The sequence below is a fragment of the Rhododendron vialii genome, chromosome 10a (assembly GCF_030253575.1).
Source record: "Rhododendron vialii isolate Sample 1 chromosome 10a, ASM3025357v1".
NCBI lineage: Eukaryota > Viridiplantae > Streptophyta > Magnoliopsida > Ericales > Ericaceae > Rhododendron > Rhododendron vialii.
In genome coordinates, this window is record NC_080566.1 from 34145078 (window position 1) to 34167500 (window position 22423).

The 22423-nt window shown below is 38.0% G+C and overlaps 1 protein-coding gene across 1 annotated transcript; it reads left to right on the top strand.

Moving 5' to 3' along the window:
• Window positions 1–5898: 5898 nt before the first annotated feature.
• On the top strand, window positions 5899–20604 carry LOC131302395 (uncharacterized). The gene is made up of 23 exons (XM_058328986.1): window positions 5899–6147; window positions 6389–6460; window positions 6978–7412; window positions 9611–9870; window positions 10216–10287; window positions 10438–10572; window positions 10775–10893; window positions 10977–11285; window positions 11857–11944; window positions 12333–12438; window positions 12535–12648; window positions 13785–13948; window positions 14124–14244; window positions 14732–14956; window positions 15040–15230; window positions 15973–16140; window positions 16206–16311; window positions 16617–16754; window positions 17191–17352; window positions 17431–17631; window positions 18802–18996; window positions 19078–19149; window positions 20137–20604. Exons 2-23 carry the CDS (start codon window positions 6416–6418, stop codon window positions 20287–20289), a joined length of 3579 nt encoding a protein of 1192 aa, XP_058184969.1. The 5' UTR covers window positions 5899–6147; window positions 6389–6415; the 3' UTR covers window positions 20290–20604.
• The last annotated feature ends 1819 nt before the right edge of the window (window positions 20605–22423 follow it).

Below are 22423 nucleotides of genomic sequence, written 5' to 3' on the forward strand. Positions count from 1 at the left end.
AAGAACGTCTTAGACAGTGCTAAGGACAGGGAACACAACTTATGTTGGCTACATTTTGGGTCAATCCTCATCTAGTGCATGGTTTTACAATCAAAGGTTAATTACAATCCTTTGTGTTGGCTGCATTTTGGGTCGATCTTTTTTGTAGGAAACACAACTTATGTTGATAAAATTGTGGTATGTAAATTGCGTGGTCCATAGACCCAAAAACAACCAAGGTCCGAGCATAAACAAGAATACAAAATGAAAAAAAAATAACAAAGTAAAAAGCTGCAAAAGGGGTCAATCTTTGTGTTGTGTAGACAATTTTGTAGTAGTAATACTTTCAACGTTTACAGTGTTCATCACCATGGTTACTGAAAGCAGCAACAAATCACCATGGTTACTGAAAGCAGCAACAATGGTTATCAACACCGACGTAAGGGCTACCATGCATGTGTTGAGGGGCTGCTAAAGGATGGCAATCTCGCCCGAATCATATCGAACCGATTAGTGCAGTTTTTAACTAATTTTTTAATCGTGACTTTGGTTTTGGATTTCGAAAAACCAGTCTAATTTAAATACCCTTATATATACTCAGTTAGGGTTTGTCAAAGCTTTGCGCCTCCCTCCCTCCTGTCTCTCTCTGTTAGGGAGTGTATATTTTTTTTGTCATCGTCTATGGATAGTCCTGAAAGTCTGAACGAGGAATTTGTTGGGGAATTTGAACATCTACCCCCACAAGCAAACACACGCAATCGAAGAATAGAAAACAATCATAAGCAAAGGAAAAACAAGATGATTTATTCAGTTCCGACTTAAGCTGATTATTTAATCGTACTCAATTGGTGCTGAAGTGTTTCACTATGATGAAAGATTGAGAGAGTTACAACTTAGAGTGGACTAGCTATAACTTTTAAGGAAAAATCTAAAATCAGCCCACTGGGCTGACAATAAGAAGTGTGAATGTGTATTAAAAAGTGTAAAAAAAAATATATAGAAATATGTGTTTTCTTTATTCTCTTGTGTGTTTATTGTCAATTCACTGGGCTGACAATAGAAAGACCGAACTTTTAAAGTTAAAAGAGAGAGCTTCAACAAAAAAACCTAAAAACTGCTCAAAACATGTGTTTTCGCGTACCCGACGGTCAGGATTGAAACTTCGAAATTACCACGACCAGGACCGACTTCTCCACGGTCAGGACCGTAAATACACAACTTTAGGATTTTGCTTTCTCTTCATGACGGTTAGGACCGAATCCACCACGATCAGGACCGAAATCGCTGAAACTGAATATGATTTCACACCTCAAGAGAATTGAGATAGGTATAACTTGCCAACTATAGTAAATAGAAGCTTTTCACGACAAAAAAATACATTTAATTTGTTACGCGGTTTGTTAGTTAGAGTGATTATCAATGAGTAAATGTGGATGTGACACTATATATATTACGTCGATTGGGAAATGCAAAAGTGGTTGATTTTGCATAAGTGAAGTTGTTTTCCACGGTTATAATCGTTCAACATCAACAGAATTGAGATAGGTATAACTTGCCAACAACAGTAAATAGAAGCTTTTCACAACAAAAAAAATACATTTAATTTGTAACGCGGTTTGTTAGTTAGAGTGATTACCAATGAGTAAATGTGGATGTGACACTATATATATATTACGTCGATTGAGAAATGCAAAGTGGTTGATTTTGCATAAGTGAAGTTGTTTTCCACGGTTACAATCGTTCAACATTATATGGTTGTGACTTGGTACATTGGGACATTTTCAAAAAAAGACTTGGTATATTGGTAAGTGCGAATTCGGGGATCCTATTGTCCCTTCCTTAAGGGACACCCAATCCGAGTCGTCCATGATCGGCAACGGATGCCTTAGATTTCATCTCCGCCGAACAAATTTCAGCTGTCCACTGAGATGAAATTTGAGCCGTCCATTGCCGAACATGGACAGTTCGGATGGGGACAACACCCAGATTCCAGTTTAGCTTGTTATGGGCGCGAGCCTTAGACAAAGACAAACCTCTCTCTTGGTTAATCCTTACTTTTTATAATAATCCCGCGTCTGGTCTAACAGGCCGATTAATCTACGGCATTAATCTCACCGTCTACTGTGGAGTCCGATGAAAAATTAGGACAAAATCCCGTATGAATTGACCCATCACATAAATTGATAACACGTCTCTTAGTTTCACCCAAAATCAAAAGCTTCTTATCAGGTGACAACTGTCTCAACCCGTAGGGATTAATTAATCAATCTTGCTTTTAATTATCTCCTGTGACTTGAAAAATTACATAGGGAATATCAGTCAGGAGCTTTATGCATATTGCTACAACTTATTTGCAATTCAAGTCACGAGTATTAGGCTTCGCAAATAAGTACCGACAGAATTAATAACATCAATCTCAATTCTCTCTCTCTAACCCTAAAGAATTCGCCGCCTCCCATCTCTCTCTTTCCCCTCCCCCTCTGGGTTTTATGTCTCAATGGGTAACGGGAGGGGAGGGATTTCTCTCATTCGTGAAAATTTTCAATCTCCCGATTCTAGGTCTCGAGAGTGTTCTCTCTTTCTTCCTTTCACCTCCATCATTCTCTCCAAACCACCATCCGCAGCCCCTCCTACGCTTTGCAATCCGACGGCTTTTGAATGTAGTGCCTTGCAGATCATGGTTGCGAGAGGCATCCTCCTCTTGCCAGAGTGGGAGATCTAGGTGGGAGGATGAAGTTTGCTCCGGTACGGCGGACTCCGTCCGCTTCCGATTCCGTTACCGATTTTTCTCTTTTTTCTGGTTATTTTCTTTGGTGTCCCCTGTGTGGGATTTCTCCCTGTTTGTAAGGCTTCTATCACCTCTGTTTGGTGTGATGGGTTTGGTGGTGTTTCACTTTCCAAAAAAAGAACTTTTTGGAAAAAGAAGGTAATTTCAAATTCAAATATAATGAAAATGAAAAATATTTTTTCAATATTTTTGCACCGTTTAAAAGATCTTAATGAGATCTATCAAACACGATCCATATTGGTAGGAAAATTATTTTTGCACCGTTTAAAAGATCTTAATGAGATCTATCAAACACGATCCATATTGGTAGGAAAATTATTTGCGTAAACACATGATTTTTGACCTTGAAATTGCCTTCTTTTTCAAAAAGTTCATTTTCCACAAAAGTGGAACACCTTTGGTGTAGTTTTTGAACTGAGTTCACCTGTTATTGTTGTGGCAAAAAAAAATGTACCGACAGTGTCTATTTCCTAGGAGTATTTATTATCTCCCTCAAATTCGGGTTGCGGCCAACCCGATCTCTCTCGATCGAATCTTGCGAGCTTCTAAAGGTACGAATTTTTCGTCATGAAAACATTTCAAAAAGATGAAGAGGTGGAGACATTCCTAAAGTATTGCCCTAAATTGAGGCACCCAATGTGTATCACTTTTGACCAATTTTTGAGAATTTTGTTACAATTATTGTACCTTTAATATAACCTTTTCTACAGACTTACTATGACTTATTGTGCATATATTTAAAGGATTAAAGTAGATTCCATTGCAAACAAGAACATGCAAAGGTCTCCTTCTAAAAATAAAAAAGACCATGCAAGGTAAGGTAAAGTAGGAAACAAAATAAATATTTGCACATTCAATCAGCAAATAAAATAACACAAAACCCTTAATTGTTTTTTTGCAGAATCCATTCCCGCAAAAAAAAGGGAAGAGGGGTGTGGGTCTTCTTTGGTGTGGGAAGAAACTGAACTGTCCTAGTTTTGATATTTTTGGATTCAAGTTGGATCTACTTTGATGATCGGAATTGTTTGTTTCTAATTTTTGTCTACATATTATTACCTAATTATTAGGTATATCAATAATCACGATTTTGGATAACGTTCATATTTAAAAATCAGACACCAAATCAGAATTAATTTATTTGGAGTGAATATAAATTTATATAATCCCATCATGTGTGGAGCGACAATACTTTTTGAGATGGTTAGACACCTAGACTTATGGATGAGAGAAAATGAACTCCAACAATTCCAACACTTGTTTCAGAGTTTAAAAAAAACTCCTACATTTCCGTTCATCAAATTAGATCCGGAATTAACCAACCGGAGCTAGTTCAGTTAGCCAAGATTCTTGCTTCTCACTAGAAGGTCAGGAGTACGAATCTTCTTATCTGTATGTGGGTGTACTTCTCTTAGAACAATTTTCCTTTCTTTCTTTGTTCCTATCTTATAGTGGGCTTATTTCTTGTATTAGTTGAGTTATTGAGTTTGATTGTCGCGTGGACTCTCATAATTGATATAGTGTCCCGTGTTTGTGCTTTATATTTCATATACGATGTAAATGATCTCTTCTATGGGTTGAAAATTAAATCCGGAATCGTTAGAAAGAAATGTAAGTTGAACTCGATGGAGATTTTTAATCATTTTTAGGGACACGGGGATAGCAGCCTGCTACACTGCCATACGGGTCCGGAAACATTATTCAAACTATTCACTTTGTAGAATCTGACGCGGTCGTGCCCTTAGCAACCTTGTAAAAAATTATTTCAATCGGACATCAATAGCTTAACTAAAAAATATTCAGCTGCTTAGTTTTTGTATTCTATTTGTTCATTTAATGCGTAAAAATGGTCAAAAAGTTTCAGGCGTCGGATCAATTTGATTTTATTACCAAACTGTTAATTGCATCAGTTTCTACAATATAAACGGTTTGGATCAGCATAAGAGCCCGAAACAAGGGCCATTTGGAGTCTATGGAGGGCACAGCTGGGTTTTCCCCTCCTCTATTGCTTAGTCACGAAGCATACCTCAAGGGGATATATTAGTCATTTAATAAACGAAAGCGAAAGGAATCAATCCCTAGTTTTGGATACAGCAAAATCCCAGTTGTGTTTCTTTTGAGATAGTCACACTTCAATGGGGGACGGAAGGAAGGTGTTGCGCAGTTTCGTAATGTGCACGGTAAATCGTCGCCGCTCTGGTCTCGTTCCAACGATCGAAAATGTTCATTTCGTAGAGCTCGTTGAGTAAAACAATTGTATAAAAAATCAGCTTGATCGGATATCATTAAGTACCTCATCCGAATATTATTATCTTGAAACGAATGGATCCGAAACACTAGATAAAATCCACAATTTTTTTGGTACACTTAATAATTTCAAGATAATAATGTTCGGATGAAAGACTCAACGATATTCGATCGAGCTGATTTTTAATACACTTGTTTTACTTGACGAATTCTATAAAGTAAACGATTTCGATCATCAAAATGAGACCGGAGCGGTGACGATTTATCGTGCACGGCACTCTGCGCAACACTGCCCTCCAATTCCCTTTTATTGGAGTCTGTTTTTGTTTCCTTCAAAAAGAAAAGAAAAGATAGTCACGCTTGGCTCATGGCCCCCCAAGTTTACGCGCCGCTCATTTGGCTCACCGGAAGAGAGAGGCTAACGGACTAACGGAGTTCAGAGATGCTACTTTCATCGCACGGATCTATCGTTCGGTCCGCCGCATGCTTATGTGGAAGTGGGCTCCATAAGAATACAGAAAAATAGATTTTTTTTAATGCATAAAAGTGGTTATTTTTTAAAATATTTGGATAAAAACAAAAATTTTGAACTTTTTCGATTCGTCTTGTTGAGACGAGAATCAACAATTGGTGCAAAATTAAAATGCGAAAAAAATTTAAGTAAGGACGATATTAAAAGTTAGAGAAAAAGTTGAGTGGAATGAGATCAACGTTCGCTTTGCCACGTCACCCTTCACGTTGAGCGCACGTCTCCGTCTATCTCTGCAGATCCCGCCGTTATCCAACCATTTCCCGTACATATCGTTCTTTCAACGTCTCTTTTTTGTAAACGGTGAATCAAAAAGCCTCTAATAAATCTCCTCTTTAATTCCATGCCTAATCACGTTTGGAACATTACCCATCTGGGAATTCTCGCATTTATATGGAAACAAACAACACAAACATTAAAAACAGCAAATGTTTAGAGAGAGAAACAATTAAGGTTGCACACTCAGAGAGAGAGAGAGAGAGAGAGAGAGAGGGAGAGAGAGAGTAGTCTGTTCAACGTGTAGTCTGTTCAACTTCCAGTCTGTTTCTCTCTCTCACTGTGATACTACATTGTGTCTTTTACAGTGATTTTCTCTCTCCACACATAGGTAAGTAATGTTTCCTACTATCTTTCCTTTTTGCCTGTATATTTATGGAATTTTGTTACCCAACTTTCCAATTGAATGAGAGGATCCATTGCAAAGAATCTACTTTTTTTTTTTTTTTTTTTTGTTTCCTTTCCTTTACATTGCTTAACAATAATCAAATGGGTTGTTTCCCATTGGTTTGGTATTGTAAAAGTTTTGATACTCATCCGGGTTTTCTTTCTCTACATTTTGAGGGTTTTAGGTGAAGAGACCAAAACCCTAATCGACAATGTTTGCTGAAGCTCGTGACAATGGTGCCCGTAGATGGGTTAAGGTGAGCTTCATATCATAAATTAAGTTTTAGAATTTTATGTGATGTTTTCTGTTCGGCCCAAAGGGTAGTGTGGGTGTGGGCGTGGGCATGAGTTTATTGACGTGCTTGAACTTTTTACATCACCATTAGATTTTAGCATTTCAGATAGATTGAATTTATTGATAGGCTGGCATTTTTGACATCACTAGTTGATTTTAGCATGTTGGGTCGAGTTTAGATATGGCCACAAATGTCCGTACGCAGATCCGGAGACAAATATGTAGGGAATAACCCAATGCACTTGGGTCATACATGGTGAACATGGATCCCACGCATCAAACGGTTCCGGGCACATGTGTTTCTGTAGTATTTTGTTTCTATGATTGTTGTTGTTTTGATGCCCAAAGGGTAGTGTGAGTTTTGGCTTGAATTCTTGATTTCACCATTAGATTCTAGTATTTCAGATAGTGTTGTTATTTTGATGCCACAAGGGTAGTGTTAGTTTATTCATGGGCTTGAAATTTTGAAATCCAATTAGGAGGGTTTTGCCAAGAAGAGAGACAGTCCATTTTCTGATCCTGTTTTTGGGAAATACGGCCTCAGTCACAAAATGCCATCTACGGCTAAGTTCCAAAGTGGGCATTTGCCATCGGGCATTATTCCGGTGTCAAAAGCGGTCCCAATTGCCAGTGGGTCCGGATCGGATATGGATACATGTTCTGATTCTGATGATGACGAGGTTTATGGTGCTCGATACTCTCTTGATTCCTCACCGCAAGATGATAAAGTCCCAGTTGGGGTCGGTCCAATGCATACCAATTATGTCAATAGAAATGCTAATTATGCAACTGTGAGTGTGCGGAAACAAGGCCATGGTATTGGAGATGGCGATTCATTGGATTCAGTTACTAGCTCTCGAGTGCACTATCAGAGTGTTCGTTTGCAGCCAAATGAGAATACAAAAGGCAAACAGGTTAGTATATTTATTCTTTGATGACTAATGATTTTTAGAATCCAATGCATAAGTTTTTGAAAAGTTTTTGTGACAGGAATTGGGTTAGACTATTATGAACTGGATACCTAATTCAGTTATATGTACAGATTCATTTTGTAGATACTAGATATGGTTTATCATGCTTCTTCCCATAATTGATGCAAATTTGTTTTACCTTGGGGGCATATTTGATTAGCAAGATAATGATGCAAAATGCAGAAAAGAGAAAGAAATTCAACTTTTTCCATGTTTGATATTTTGATTAGTAGTCAACCCCAATTGATTGAGACACAAGGCTTGGTTTGGTTTGATTAGCAAGAGAATCCTAAAAGGTGCTAGAAAGTAAAATTTATTGAACCCCCCCCTCTTAGCCTTCTAACCTAGCTTTTGGTTTCCCACGATATCCAAAAAGAGCTTTTTCTTTCCCTGTGAAAGTGGAATGGTCATTGTAGTTTTTTGAATTCTTCCCTCCTATCCCCAGCTGTTCTTATTCGCTTCTTCTTCTTCTTCTTCCAATATCTGAATGTCAGGTGTGGAATACCTTATTTTCTTGACAATGAAAGCCTCTCTCTAGCTCCTCTCTCTAGCTTCCAGGATGTTTTTCAAAAGAGATTAGGATGTCCTTTAAAGGTGCTCAACATAGTATGACAATTATGGAGAGGAACTTCTTTTCTTTAAATTTATTTTGGCTGGTTGAGACCTTTAACTTGACTGATATAACTGTCACTTTACTATACTTTCTCATAAAATCTAGTAAAATCCAAATTTCTAGAAAGTAAAGTTTCTTGTACAACCCTCTCAAGCCTTCTTTTGAACCTAGCTTTTGGTCTGACATAATATGCGGGGAGATTTTAATTTCCCTGTGAAATAGGAGAACGGTCATATATCTGTATGTCAAGTGCGGTGTATCTTATTTTATTATACCAATCTATACGAAAGGAAAGCCACACATAACATTTTTCTTGATGATGAAAGCCTCTCTCTCTAGCTTCCAGAAAATACTTCAAGAGATTGGGATCTCCTCTAAAGATAGTCAACTTTGAATCAAAAATATGTAGAGGAACTTCTTTTCTTTATAATTGTTTTGGCTGATTGTTGGGCTGACTGATGAAATTATGTAGGAATTTAAAATTCGAAATTTCTTCATCTTTTCAACGACTTACTCGTAAGTTGTTTTTAATATGTAGGGGTTGTTTAGGCAAGTACATGTATTTTCTTGTGATTTCCATGGTATCAGAAAATCTACTATGGAAATATTGCAAAACTTTTCTGCGACTGTTTCAACCTAATCAAATGCTTATATAAGTATTATTTTCTTTTCCCTTTCTTTTACTTCACTTTCCACCATTTTCAGTTTCCATCGTTGTTGACTTCCTAATCAAATGGACCCTTACGTCATTTGATGTGTAGTAGTATCTTTTTAGATTCATTTACCTGTTCTTAACATTTAGCTTCAATTCTCTCTCTTTCCGAACTTTCTGGAGCGCTTTCTCTAAGGCAATATAATATTTCTGATGATTCTGGGTGTAGTCAGATGTTATGGTAATCACTCTCAATTCCAATAATAATCACTACTCTCCTGTCATCTGAATCAACGTGAGTCACACTGCGAAATGTTTCAGTGGTAGTTTATCAACTTAAATGTTTTATTACGGCATTCGATTATGATATTTCTGGTCAACGTGCAAGATATCTGAATGGTTCATAAGAAAAATGATTAAGGCAAATCAATTATTTAATTGTTTTGTTTATTTTGCATCCAACTTCCAAGTTTATTTACTGATTCCTACTATCCTAGGGAAATACATTTTGGCATGCATGTTCTGAAACAGGTTATACCTTTGTTTCAAAGAGCAAACCAATCATCAATGTTTTTTTTTTCTCCTCGAAAAATCAAACGTACAAAGCCTAAAAATCTAGAGTAGGTGGAGTTTCCACAAAGGAAATGGCAAAAAATGATGATTACGCTCCTAGAAATGGATTTTGCATGAACAAGTTGGAAATAGTATTTCATGTTCTTTTGGATGTTGATTGCTCGAAAGAAGTAAGTCCTTATTTTACAATCTCTAATAGCTTGTACCAAGTTAAGGCATATGGCATACCATGCTCCTATTCCCCTTACTTGTACTAGCCACTTTTTCCTTGTACTCACCACTTTTTCCTTGTACTCGAACCAGTTTCAGGATTCTCATGGCAGAAGGTTGCAGAATAAGGTGCTTTTTGATGGTATCCCGAGTGCACCTCCATGTGCTTATTCTGCCGAGGAAATTAATCAAGCTGCTGATCAAATCCCAACTTTTGTTGCAAATGGTGCACCTTGCCCTGATAGTTCATATTGTTCTTCAACAACAGATGAACCAAACCCTAACAGGAGCATTCCTGCAGCTACTACAGTACACAATACTACCACAAATAGAATTCATGACCGATCTCGTAGGTCTGTGAGTGAAATGAATCAATGATAATTGTGCATGTCTTAAACTTTGTCCGGCTTAGTTTCGTCTTTTTCTTTTTTTTAAAGACTTTTCTGTATAGTTTTATGCACCAAATTTGTACGTTTTAGTTGTCTCAACGCAAGGGATTGGGAAAGTAATAGAAGTATGAAGTATTTTTGAAAAAGACAAATCCATAATCCCTAAAATGTTGACTGTGAGCTTAAAAAATTCAGTACAGATGAAAACAAGTCCAAAAAAGGCCAGACATTCCAAGCCTGTTGAGTATGTCTTCTCATTTGTATGTGGAGAATCTATGATAAATACTATTTCTTCATTATGCTTTATAGTGCTGGTGGTGGTGCAGAAGCTGCAACATGTTCCAGTTCTTTACCAGCTCAACGCCCCACATATCATGCGAGGTAAATGAAATGTAGTAACCAAAAATTTTGCAATCTTTTGCTCATCCTAACTGACCACATTAGATACGCTAAATATGGCTGAATTAACTTTTTGATTAATTTTTGTTGCTTGCATCACCTGTTCTTATTTGCCATTTGAATTGGATATAGTGGACTGGGTCTGTGGTGTGCTGTGATTTCTTATGATGCATGCGTCCGGCTATGTCTTTACTCATGGGCCAGAGGTTGTGAGGAAGCTCCCATGTTTTTAGAGAATGAATGTATGCTGTTGCGAAATACATTCGGGTAAGTTAGTCACCTTCTTTTTTCCTCGTTTCTGTTTTGGTACAGAATTGCAGAATGCTGCTTTTGGCATACAAATCTTAATTGTTCTTTTTCCGAGTCGCATGCACGGCACATTGCTTTTCAATCTTGTACCATACTTCTAAATTGAACTTTGAAGATATTTCTCGCGAATGTATCTTTTATTTTTTATTGATAAACACAGTTTACAACAAGTAGTGCTACAACCAGAAGAAGAACTACTGAGCAACCCAGCTAAAGAATTAAACAGTGAGGGAGCTGCTGTAAGGCCGAAGAAAACTTTTGGAAAAATGAAAGTGCAAGGTACTACATTGTTCTTCTAAATATAACTGTCTTTCTTTGGGTGGAGATTTAACATCTAAGATGCAGTTGCGGCCATTGTGCAGTTCGAAAAGTAAAATTGGCGTCAGATCTGCCCATAGGGTGCAGTTTTTCATCTCTGAAACCTCCTATGGAAAAAAAAATGGAATCACTTCGTTTTCATATGTCCAATGCAAAATCAACTCTATCATCCGGATGGGGAGCTCTTCGTCAAGTTCGTGTGCCACCACAAATTCCTGCGAACAGCTCTTTTTCACGCCAGAGCTTGGCGTATGTGCATGCTGGCACAAGGTATGTACAGGAGGTGTCCGGGATTTTGAAATCCGGAGTGATCAATTTCTGCAACACTTCATCCTCCTATGAAGAAGTGCAAGGTTTGCGAAAAACTTTCTTCAGCTTTAGTCTCTTACTTTGATATAGGCATTTCATAATACTCTAGTCACATTGGTCCTATAGGAGTCCAAAATTAGATTGGATCGTCTCAAATAAATCACGTGTTTGGAACTTGTGGAAGGGAAAGGGGAAGGAAGAGGAAGAAAAGGGAAGAGAAGTTCTACAGAAATAGTTTTTTTTTTCTTTCCCCATTGTGGGGAAGAAAGAAAAGAAACACAGTTGCTTCTGTTTAGTTTTAAAGAGAAGGGAAAAAAATGATGGGCAATGTTAGTAGCACAGGAAAAGAGGAAGAAAAAGGTTTTTTCACAAGGAAAAGTGTTTTTTCATTGGGTTTCCTTCGAGTTTTTCTTGTTCGTTTTTTCTACTAAGAACCAAACAAAACTAGGACGGAAAATAATTATTAGAACTCTCTTTTCCTTCACCTAGGTTCCAAACAAACCGTTGAGTGCTTAACTTCTTATGACCTAATCATCCTTCTTGATTTTGTTATGTTTTGTTGATTTGCTTTGCTTTTGTGAACAACTTCGTAAAATCTGTTGTTCTTGTTGCCAGAAACATATTCTTGTTTGTTGAGGCTGAAAAGTTCATCTGAAGAGGATGCTGTTCGAATGCAGCCCGGCTCTGGTGAAACCCATGTATTGTATGTTGTCAATTATCCCTTTAGCTTCATGTTATAACCTTGAATACTATTAACTCTTCCACTTAGATTCTGATAGAAAAGACTCAAAAGAATATACCAACACCAATAAACAGACAAAAGACCACCTAATCATCCTTCTTTCTTTTTTTTCTTTTTCTTTTTCTTTTTTTTATGTTCGTTACCATAAAATTTTATAGACATTTTGGTAGAAAGGATTATAGTTGCATCTCAATTAATAAAATAGTTATAAAAGACTGATTGAGAAGTTCTTTTCTATTTAAAATTATTCTTATTTCTTTCCTTGAAAGATGATTCTTGCTAACAGGAGAATGTTGCTTGTACAGGAGTGTTCACAAATTATACTGATATATTTGCATTTACGATACAGCTTGCCAGATGGTCTAGGAGATGATCTGATTTTAGAAGTTCACGACTCAAAGGGAAAATATTGTGGTCGTGTCGTAGCTCAGGTGGCCGCCATTGCTGAAGACCCTGTATGGTCCCTGTCCCTGGTCCCACTAATTAACTGTCAGGGTTAGGAAGATTGATAAGTATGGCTAAATGTTTACTTATATGATGGTTGAATTCAGGGCGACAAGCTTCGGTGGTGGTCCATATATCAGGAGCCAGAGCATGAACTGGTTGGAAGAATTCAATTGTACATAAGCTACACAACCAGTCTCGATGAGAGTAATCATCCTAAGGTACACGGTGTTCCTACGTACTTAGTTAATGATATGATGGATATCTGAAATTTCTCAGATAACATGAGACAACAAGGTTGGTGACTAAATGCCTCGCTAAGGAGGCACAGATATTAGGATTTACTACTACAAGTTTGGCAACTTGCATGATATGATAATTGATGGTAATATTTAGTGGTTTTAAGTTTGAGTAGGATTGATCCACTATCCGCTACTTGCATTCTCGTCTACTTCACAATTCTCATGGCAGAGTTCCTAAGGATATGAAACTTGAAGTTAGCCCACAAGAGGATCTATGGTGAAGTAATACTGATGCTTGTGTAGTATCTTTTGGCACTTTATTGGCATCCCTAGGGCTTTTAATCTGTTTACCTTGTGTCTTAAGTTACCTGCATTAGATCGCCAATGCTTTGAAATCAAGATTTGTAACTACAAGTTTGCTGCATCATGTTTGTGTAAGATTGATCTCCCTTTGCTACTCCTATACAATGGCTTACTCACAATTTTGTAGGAGGATTCCTCAATGAAACTTACCCTACAGTAACCCACAAGTGGATTTGTGGTGCTTTTAGCATCCGTATGAATTTTGCTGTTAAGTTTCTACATGGTATAAGTTTCTTGGCTTTCCTGATGGAAAAATGACCCATGGCTTTGATTTCAAAAGTTTAGGCTGTAGATTTCTGGATTTAGTCCTACAAATTCTATAAATTGCTTCTGTTGTTGCCATTCTTAGTATAAGTCAAACTGGTAAAGGCAAGGGAATGGCTGAGGGTTGGGTGGAAATTGACAAGTTTAAAGTTTTTGGAGGTAAAAACAGGACTTTGATAGTCGATGAACTGTTAAACTGAGAATATTTTTGGAATGCTAACAACCCAGATTTTGAGTAGTACTATCTTTTAGCTGGAATGTGAGAATTTAATGAAAATTGGTGAATTGGATCATCCTCCTCACAAGTTCTAACTTCTGACCAATAAAAGAAGTTTTGAGCAGAAAGTCCGTATGAAAGTCTGAAGCCGGCTATCATGAACTCTTAATGAAGCCAACAACTGACAATAGCCGTTATATGCAGTACCAGCAACATGTTATGGCTTCCAAGGTCACTTCATGCTGCTAACTTCATTCCCCTTTGTCCTTAGTGTGGCTCTGTTGCAGAAACAGTGGCATACGACTTGGTTTTGGAGGTTGCAATGAAAGTTCAGGATTTTAAGCCAAGAAATTTATTGCTGCATGGTTCATGGAAGTGGTTAGTTACTGAGTTTGCTTCCTACTATGGAGTTTCAGATGCATACACTAGGCTAAGGTACTTTGACGTAGTTGGATATTTTCCTTGTAGTTTGATTGGGAAATCCTTTTTGAGGATCGAGTTTGAATTCGTTCCCATAAACACAGTGGATTGTTGTACACGATTGTAAATTCACCTTGTGAGTTTTTTTTTTTTTTTTTTCATTTTTGTCACAATTCACATTGTCTTGCAGATACCTTTCTTATATAATGGATGTGGCAACACCCACTGCAGACTGTCTGTCCTTGGTGCATGATTTGCTAGCACCTGTCATTATGAAGGGCAGAGTAAAGGGCGCATTGAGTCATCAAGAGGTGGGAATTAGTTTGTGTTTGCTTTCCAGGTTTATAATTTGGAGGGAACTGTTCTGAACAGAAAATTATGTCTCTGTGCCTCATCTTTTCAGTCATTTAGTTTAGGAAGCTTCTTGCTTTCTTGCATTTCTTTTTTTTTTTTTATGACTCCTCCCCATATTGAAGGTTCCTTTGGGGATTTCCAACATTGTAAGGGGATATGTGATTAATCATTAATGCATCAAAATTCAGATTGAAAGGCATTAATTACAGCATTATCCCTCTCACGTTTGTATGTTTATAGCTACTTAAAAGACATAGTTTTGGAAGCTTACAATCTTTATATTTTTTATGACTTTCCAAAATAGACATACATTATGGACATCCCAAAATGGAATCCATGGCCTGCAATATGTGACGGGGAGGGAGTATTAAAATAAGCTGCATGGTTGGCATATTATCTCAGATTGAGTTTTAAATTATGACCAACTCATGTATTGTTTGCCAGAATCGCATACTGGGGGAAGTTCATGATCGAATTGAGGATATTCTGGCTCTGCTTTTTGAGAACTACAAATCATTGGATGAATCATCAGAATCAGGGATGGTGGATGTTTTCAAGCCTGCAACTGGATTGGCTGCACCTGCTCTAGAACCTGCTCTGAAGCTATACAATCTTATGCATGACATACTCTCTTCTGAGGCACAGTTGAAACTTTGCCGATATTTTCAGGTATCTGCTACTAAATACTGCATGATTCTACATTCGCAAATCATACCTCTAATTTTCTCTCTGAACTGTTCTTGCCCGCCCAGGTTGCAGCCAAAAAGAGGTCCAGAATGCACTTGTTAGAAACAGATGAGTTTGTTTCTAGCAACACTGGGAGTGCGTTGATGGATTCTGTGGCTCTTTCCACGGCTTACCAGGAAATGAAATCTCTTTGTTTCAGTATGAAAAATGAAATTTATACTGACATACAAATTCACAACCTGGATGTGCTTCCCAGGTAAGATGATTTCCTTAGTTCTTAATGCTTGACTCCCTGATTATTAGCTTTTTGGAGACTAAAGTATTAGTTGTTTAGGCGATGATTTCCTTATTTGTTTCTGCTGGACTCCCTGATTTGGTCTTGAAATATCTCGCAAAGAATAAAATTTGGTCTTGCTCCCTAATGTATTGGTCGCGCATCCTTTAGAAGGGAGCGGACCAGGAGTCAAGAGGTTCAATGGAGAGTTGTAGACGTCAGATCAGACATTGAGAGACCTGGAGGTACGCCTGGATGCTAGAGAGGATACTTCCTCGATATTTGAATGGCACATTTGTAGAGATAGAGCAAATCTCATTTTTTATGTGAGATTTAACCCTATTTCCAGCAATAACATATGAAGCATTTGATTAGTTTTGCGAATGAGAGGAAAAAGAATGTCGTATGATTGCATAACATGATTTCAAAGGATACAAGTGATTAAATAGAAAAACCCTAGTTAACTGTCTGACTAAACTACCCCTACAACAATATTAAATAACAAGAACGCTAAAAACTCTAAAATATATTCCTACGTTCACAGCATTAATCCTTCCTATTAATTTTTTGTCTTCCTAATATATTTTATTCCTTGTCTTTTTGATGTGTTATTTGGCGGTTGTCTTTTGTGCTTGTGTTGTTGAATCATAATTTTCTTTCATGCAAAATGTGAGTAATTGATTCTCGAGGCTAATATCTGCTTGTTTTAAATGATCTTCTCCAGTTTTATAGAACTTCCTAGTCTGCTGTCCTCCATATACAGCGTGGAGCTCTGCAAAAGATTACGTGAATTCCTGATTGCATGTCCACCAAATGGGCCCTCACCTTCTGTAACAGATCTAGTCATTGCTGCAGCTGATTTCCAAAAGGATCTTGCTTTATGGAATATCAGGTAATTATTATGCTTATTCTATTTCTATGTTGTCCATAAATTTGGTCTAACGAACTTTCTGACAGTCCAACCAAAGGTGGAGTTGATGCAAAAGAGCTGTTCCACTTTTATATAACCCGCTGGATTCAAGATAAGCGTCTTGCTTTGCTTGAATCATGCAAGCTTGATAAGGTACATGATACAAGTCTTAATTGCATGGTCCAGTGTGACATGGTTCCCTTGGACGATCAATTGAAGGCATTATTTCCAGCATTACCCTTTTGTCTCTTATTCTTTTTCTCAAAGATGGACCAAACTGAACTGTGGCTCAGGTTAAGAGATAAAGCTGCTATGTGATTGATTACGTAATATACTTCTTTAAATGCCTATTTTAATGGCTAGTGACCCATGAAAAAAGCAGTCACAATATGAATTTTGAATAGCGTTTCTTCCATGTAAGTATGCTGGATTACTGACTCAAAATCGTTTACTTCCAGGTGAAGTGGTCCAATAATCAAACACAACATTCCACAACTCCTTTTGTTGATGATATGTATGATCAGCTGAAGGAGACGTTGAGTGAATATGAAGTGATCACTTGCCGCTGGCCAGAATACACATTTGTTTTGGAGAAAGTATGTCACAAATGTGCTCTTCATTCTCCTATTTTTAACCTTGTATGTTTTGGGTGGAGAAGGCTTCAACCTGAGCTAAGATCCACTTTTGGTTACAACTCCAAACAAGGCCCCATACATATATTCTGAAGCTCCACCTACCCCATGCATTCTGTTGCGCGAGGATTTTTTGGGATTGTTCTGGTCCCATGAGTTTTTCTTTTTTCCTTTTCCTTTTTCTTAAGCTATTTTCTCCTAGAGAGAAATGCAGACGAATGAAATTTAAGACGGAATATGACTTCAACAGTAGGGCTTGAGTCTTGACCAACCTAGGTGACTCCCAGTTCAACTCTTTGTTCTATCCCAGTAAAGATTTTCCTTCTTTTGTTGTCACTATACTTCCAGGTACACAATTTTAAGAATCTAATTTGTGATTTTGTGCTGTATCTATCTAAAGGTTATCACAGATGTTGAAAAAGCCATCGTGGACACTCTGGACAAGCAGTACGCCGAAGTTATATCCCCATTGAAGGAGAATCTATCACCAATTAAATTTGGCATCAAATACGTACAAAAAATCGCTACAGGGACTGTTTGCCCGTATAGTGTCCCTGAAGAGGTGAGCTACTCTCAACTGTGCAAGGTTATGCATTTTTGTACAGGCTACAGGCTACAATATTTACACCTGATTTTTCAGCTTGGAATTCTTTTGAATTCTTTGAAATGGATGCTTGATGTCCTGCGACCCAAGATAGAAGCTCAGTTGAAGTCATGGGGTTCTTGTACTATTGATGGTGGAAATGCAGCCCCTGGAGAGTATCTCAGTGAAGTAACAGTAATGCTTCGAACCAAATTCAGAAATTACCTTCAAGCAGTTGTGGAGAAACTTGCTGAAAATGTGGGTACTCTTCAGTCCGGAACTACCTCTTTGATTATACGTTATTTTTAAGTTCTTTAGTTCAAAATACTTTTACATTTGCTAGTTTATCGGCTATTTTGTTTTCCCTACTTAAGTTACCTAAGTGTATAATTTGGAGTTGACAATCACCAGTAGTACAAATGATACGTGTTGGTATGTCTGATTCATCTTATTCTCATTCAGGGATACAGATTATTAATATAGCCTACCTGTTTTATTTTCTTGCGTAAATAGCATTTACAAGGTGGCTTGGGGCCTTTCATACATAATACATGAGTTTTTCTGGGAAGATTCCAACTGTAGAATATGCTTGCAAAGAGAATGTCCAACTAAACATGTCTCTACATCAGACACGGACCCTGTACATATGGGTGTTGAGTGTTTGACACATACATTAATATGCTTAGAAGAGTGTGTATAGCATAGCAGAATGACTACTACTACAATAGTTCAATTTGCTTTCATATCTTGTTCTTAAGAGAGAAATATCAGATACCATGCCCGATAAATTTAGTTTTATCCTCGACACAAGGACATTCTCAACAAGTTGAAAAAGATTCCAGACTCTATGTAAGTGGACTTTTATTTCCTCTATGCGATTCCTTCTTTTTATCAAATGGAAGAATATCTACATGCATAATTCACTATAACTATTGCATGCACGGTTTGTGTTCGTTGAATAGGTATTGTTTCCAAGGTAGCTTAGATTAGTAACTAAACCTGGATTGTTACCACCTAGAATTTGAACAGGACCTGCTTGGATGCATGCCTTTCGAACATCAATGTCTTGACTGGAGCCTGATAGATACGAGTGCACTAGTATCACTTCTCCAATCATATACCGCTCATTTTGATTTTTCTGTGCATGAATTTTGCTTCTAGAGGTCAATTTTCCGAAAAGACAAACTGTAACTAAGATTGGCCAATATGTGGTCTTACACATAAAGGAAAAATCCTTTTAAGAAGTAGCATGTAGGTATCTCTCTATGATAAAGGCGCTTCATACATAAACATTTACTGTTAAGAGCCCAATATTCATCTTTTATAGTGGAACCAATGACCTTTCTTTTCTTCGGTTTGGTGTTTACTTTGGTATTGTCATTCAGTTTGGGAAATCAGTTTCTGACATGTCTCTTTTCTGTTACATAGACGAGGGTGCAGAATGAAACAAAATTGAAGAAGATAATCCAAGAGTCAAAATATTCTGTACTAGAGTCAGATATAAGAAATAGAATGCAGCCTTTGAAGGATCTCCTGATGAAGACAATTGATCACCTTCATACCGTCGTTGAAACACAGATATTCATTATAATCTGCCGAGGTTTTTGGGATCGGATGGGCCAGGTAAGTTGCAATTGTAACAATTTTACAAACTTATAACTTTCTCCATACATCTTGTGTGTAATTTGTTCCTCTTTGTCACAGGACATGCTGAGGTTTTTGGAGAATAGAAACGAAAACAAGTCCTGTTATAAGGGTTCGCGAGTTGCAGTTTCGGTAAGCACCCTGGGTCTTCTGTAGGAAAGTAATTCCTTGTCTTACAAACTTTCATGCTGGGGCCAACTAGAGTGCTTTCCATTGTTTCTGACGGTTTTAGCGTGTTGGGATGGATTTGCAGAGACTTTCAGAGAGTCGGTGATGACTCTCAACATAACCTCCCAAGCTATCCATTATAAATAGCTATAAGCGTACTTTTTTGTGTGCCAATATTGTATACATCAGCGGGGGTTAGCAGGGGGTTAGTAAGTTAGTCCACAGGGGGTTTCAGAGGCTATCCATACCTGAACCCCAAATGCCCATGACGGGGCTCGAACCGTGGCCTCCCGCAAGGGGAGGACCAGGAGATGCCAACTGGGGTTCAGGTAGTTGAAAGTGGAAAAATTGATTAAGTAACTAAGTTTGAATTCAAAAACATTAATTGCATGTTCCTTAAAAGGTTGGAATCCCCAAATAGGACCGAGAATGTGGGAAGGAGGAGAGAGTTCTACATATTGGAGTTCGAGTAGTTGTGAAGTGTCCAAGAAGTTGGTCACTTGATAGACATAAATGTGCATTTGACATGCCACATGGCATGTAGTAACCAACCAACCAACTAAATTGAGCCTTAAGTCCCAATCAAATGTGGTCAGCTACATGAATACGTTTTCTCCATTAAGCTTTGTTGAGGGCTACAATAATTTTGTATTATTGTCCTTGTCGCACATATCGCATGTCCTACATCTAATCACATCAAGAAACGGGCGATACATTGCTCATTGAACATTTGCATGTTCATGGTTGAGTATTGCACTAGTTCATTGTCGGAATGAGGTTAATTGAGTTTGCGGGTTTCTCTACTGTTGCATACTATGGTGGCGAGTTGCTTTACATGGCTTTACATGAGATGAATTGTTCTACTGTTGGTTCTTTATTACCCTGATTGAACGATTTATTCTTTGCTTCTTCAAATAGTACTAATGTGAGGATTCTTGATCGAGTTTTCAGATATTAGACGACACATTCGCATCACAAATGCAACAGTTGATCGGTAATGCACTGCAAGAGAGAGACCTTGAGCCACCCCGATCCATAATGGCAGTGCGCTCGATGCTCTGCAAGGATACCGTAAACCACAACGACAACAATTACTACTACTAAGAGTACGATTCGTGTATATATATAGGATATAGCTACATATGAGTATGCTTTTACCGGAGCTTACAGGGGTGTTCCATGGAATTTCTCTCATACGAGAGAGAATACGGCGGCCACCTTTGCACATGAAGAAAAGGTTCGCACAGTTTTGTTAGGTAGAAAAACTCAGCTTCTTGTGCCGCGATCGCCGCGGCCTCTGTGGCGTTATTTTATATATATTTTTTTTACTGGAGTATGATTTCCCATTTCCTAGTCTCAGAAAGTGTAATTGGATGAGTTCACCATTCTTTATGGTTCTATTGTACCAATTTAGCAACATTCTTTCGCTTATTAATTTTTTTATCGGCAAAAATAAAATTTTATTAATAGAAGAAAGGGGAAGAGGATTCCAATCAAAGGATGAAAGATACATGCCAGTACCCGCGGGCCTAAAATGTCCAGATTAAACAATAAACTAAAAAATGGACTAACCCAACAAAGTAGGTTAATCCCAGGCCAAGAAATTGTAAGCTTAACCCTAATCTTCTATACAATTTCAGACCTACGCCGTCCACCTGCCACCACCACCAAGATGCACAACGAGGCCACTGCACGCCAACACCACCGGAGATGCGAACCGTAGATGTGAAACCCAAAAACTGTCGCGAACACTCAACCAAACCGTTAGGCGATAACTGAGACACCAGCAGTGAAGCTTGTCGGGAGGCCACGCTTCCAAACGCCGCCTGATCGATCAAGCGGTTGGGCAAAAAACGCCGGTTACCCAGCTCAATCTTTTATATCTCCTTTCTGATTGGATAAATTCGGCCTTGGTGGGAAACTGTTCCAACTATTTTGGATTCCATTGGAGGTTTTATTTTTTTTGGCCACTTTGCTCTATCTGTTTTTTTTTTAAGGATCATGGCCTTGGCCTCTACATCGATCCAAACCTACCCAAGGAGAATGATTTTGTTGATTTTGTTCACCTTCCCTAAAAGAGGGTGAATATTATTCTTTTTCTTATTAGTCGAAATGGTATAGGGATATCACAGAATCGTTACATTTATAGGTGCAAGGACAACAAAATCTTTGTGGTCCCTACCCCAAATTCTGTGATCCTACACCATTTCGACCAATGAGAGGAAGGGTAATGTTCACTCTCTTTTAGAGAGGGTGCACAAAATCATTCTCGGCGTTGGACACCACGCGGCGGTGTCTAACAGTGGTGAATGATTACTCATTTTTTTCGACTCATCTACTCATAATTTGTCACATTCCACGCCATAATTTGTCACATTCCACGCCTCATCTACTCATAATTTGTCATATTCCACGCTATTCACCTTTTGGACAAGATGGGTCAAGACACCAAACAAAATCAGTGGCACCACTAATCCCTTTTGAGGGATGTGACCTACTATAATTATATAATTAAAATAAAAACATAGGACATTGTGGTCCCGAACCATTGAGTAATTTCCAGGAAGAGATGAAATTATTTGCTTCTGGAGTGCACCAATGCACACACCCCACCACGTACTGGTTTGGGCCTTGGAGTCCTTGATATTTTGAGTTTAGAATTTGCATTCACTTGTGGTAGAAAATGTCCCGAAATGAAGCACCTCGAGACCTCGTTCTGTTAAGGTTTTGATTTTTTAAGTATTTATTTTCCGCTTTACAAGACCATTTTCTCATCCTAAAAGAAAGTACTAGTGTTACTTGTGATGTCCGAGGACACGCCCAAATTTGCTTTGATCAAAGGTCTTGAGAAGACAAGGACACTGGGTTTCGTGCCTTCAAGTACTCTACTATGAGCAAATCAGCCACCAGAGGAAAAACACTAGATTTTGCAAGAAAAATTTTAAAAAAAATAAAAAGAAAGAAGAAGACGAAGAAGAAGTTAACCCTACGCTGCAATAGTCCTTATCCTTTTCTACTTGAGACGCATGTGTGAAGTCAAGTGTCATGTGATTTTTCTTGACACCAGTCTTATCCCAACTTGCACGGAATCCAGAAAATAGTTATATTTGAGCCGTATAGTGTATACCAATATTCATTTTTCTTTTTCGTGATCCGGGTAGCAATGGAATATCCATAGAAAATCGAGCCATGGATCCTTAATTGGCACGGAGTTTGTTCTTTCCAGCTTTCGTCCAAA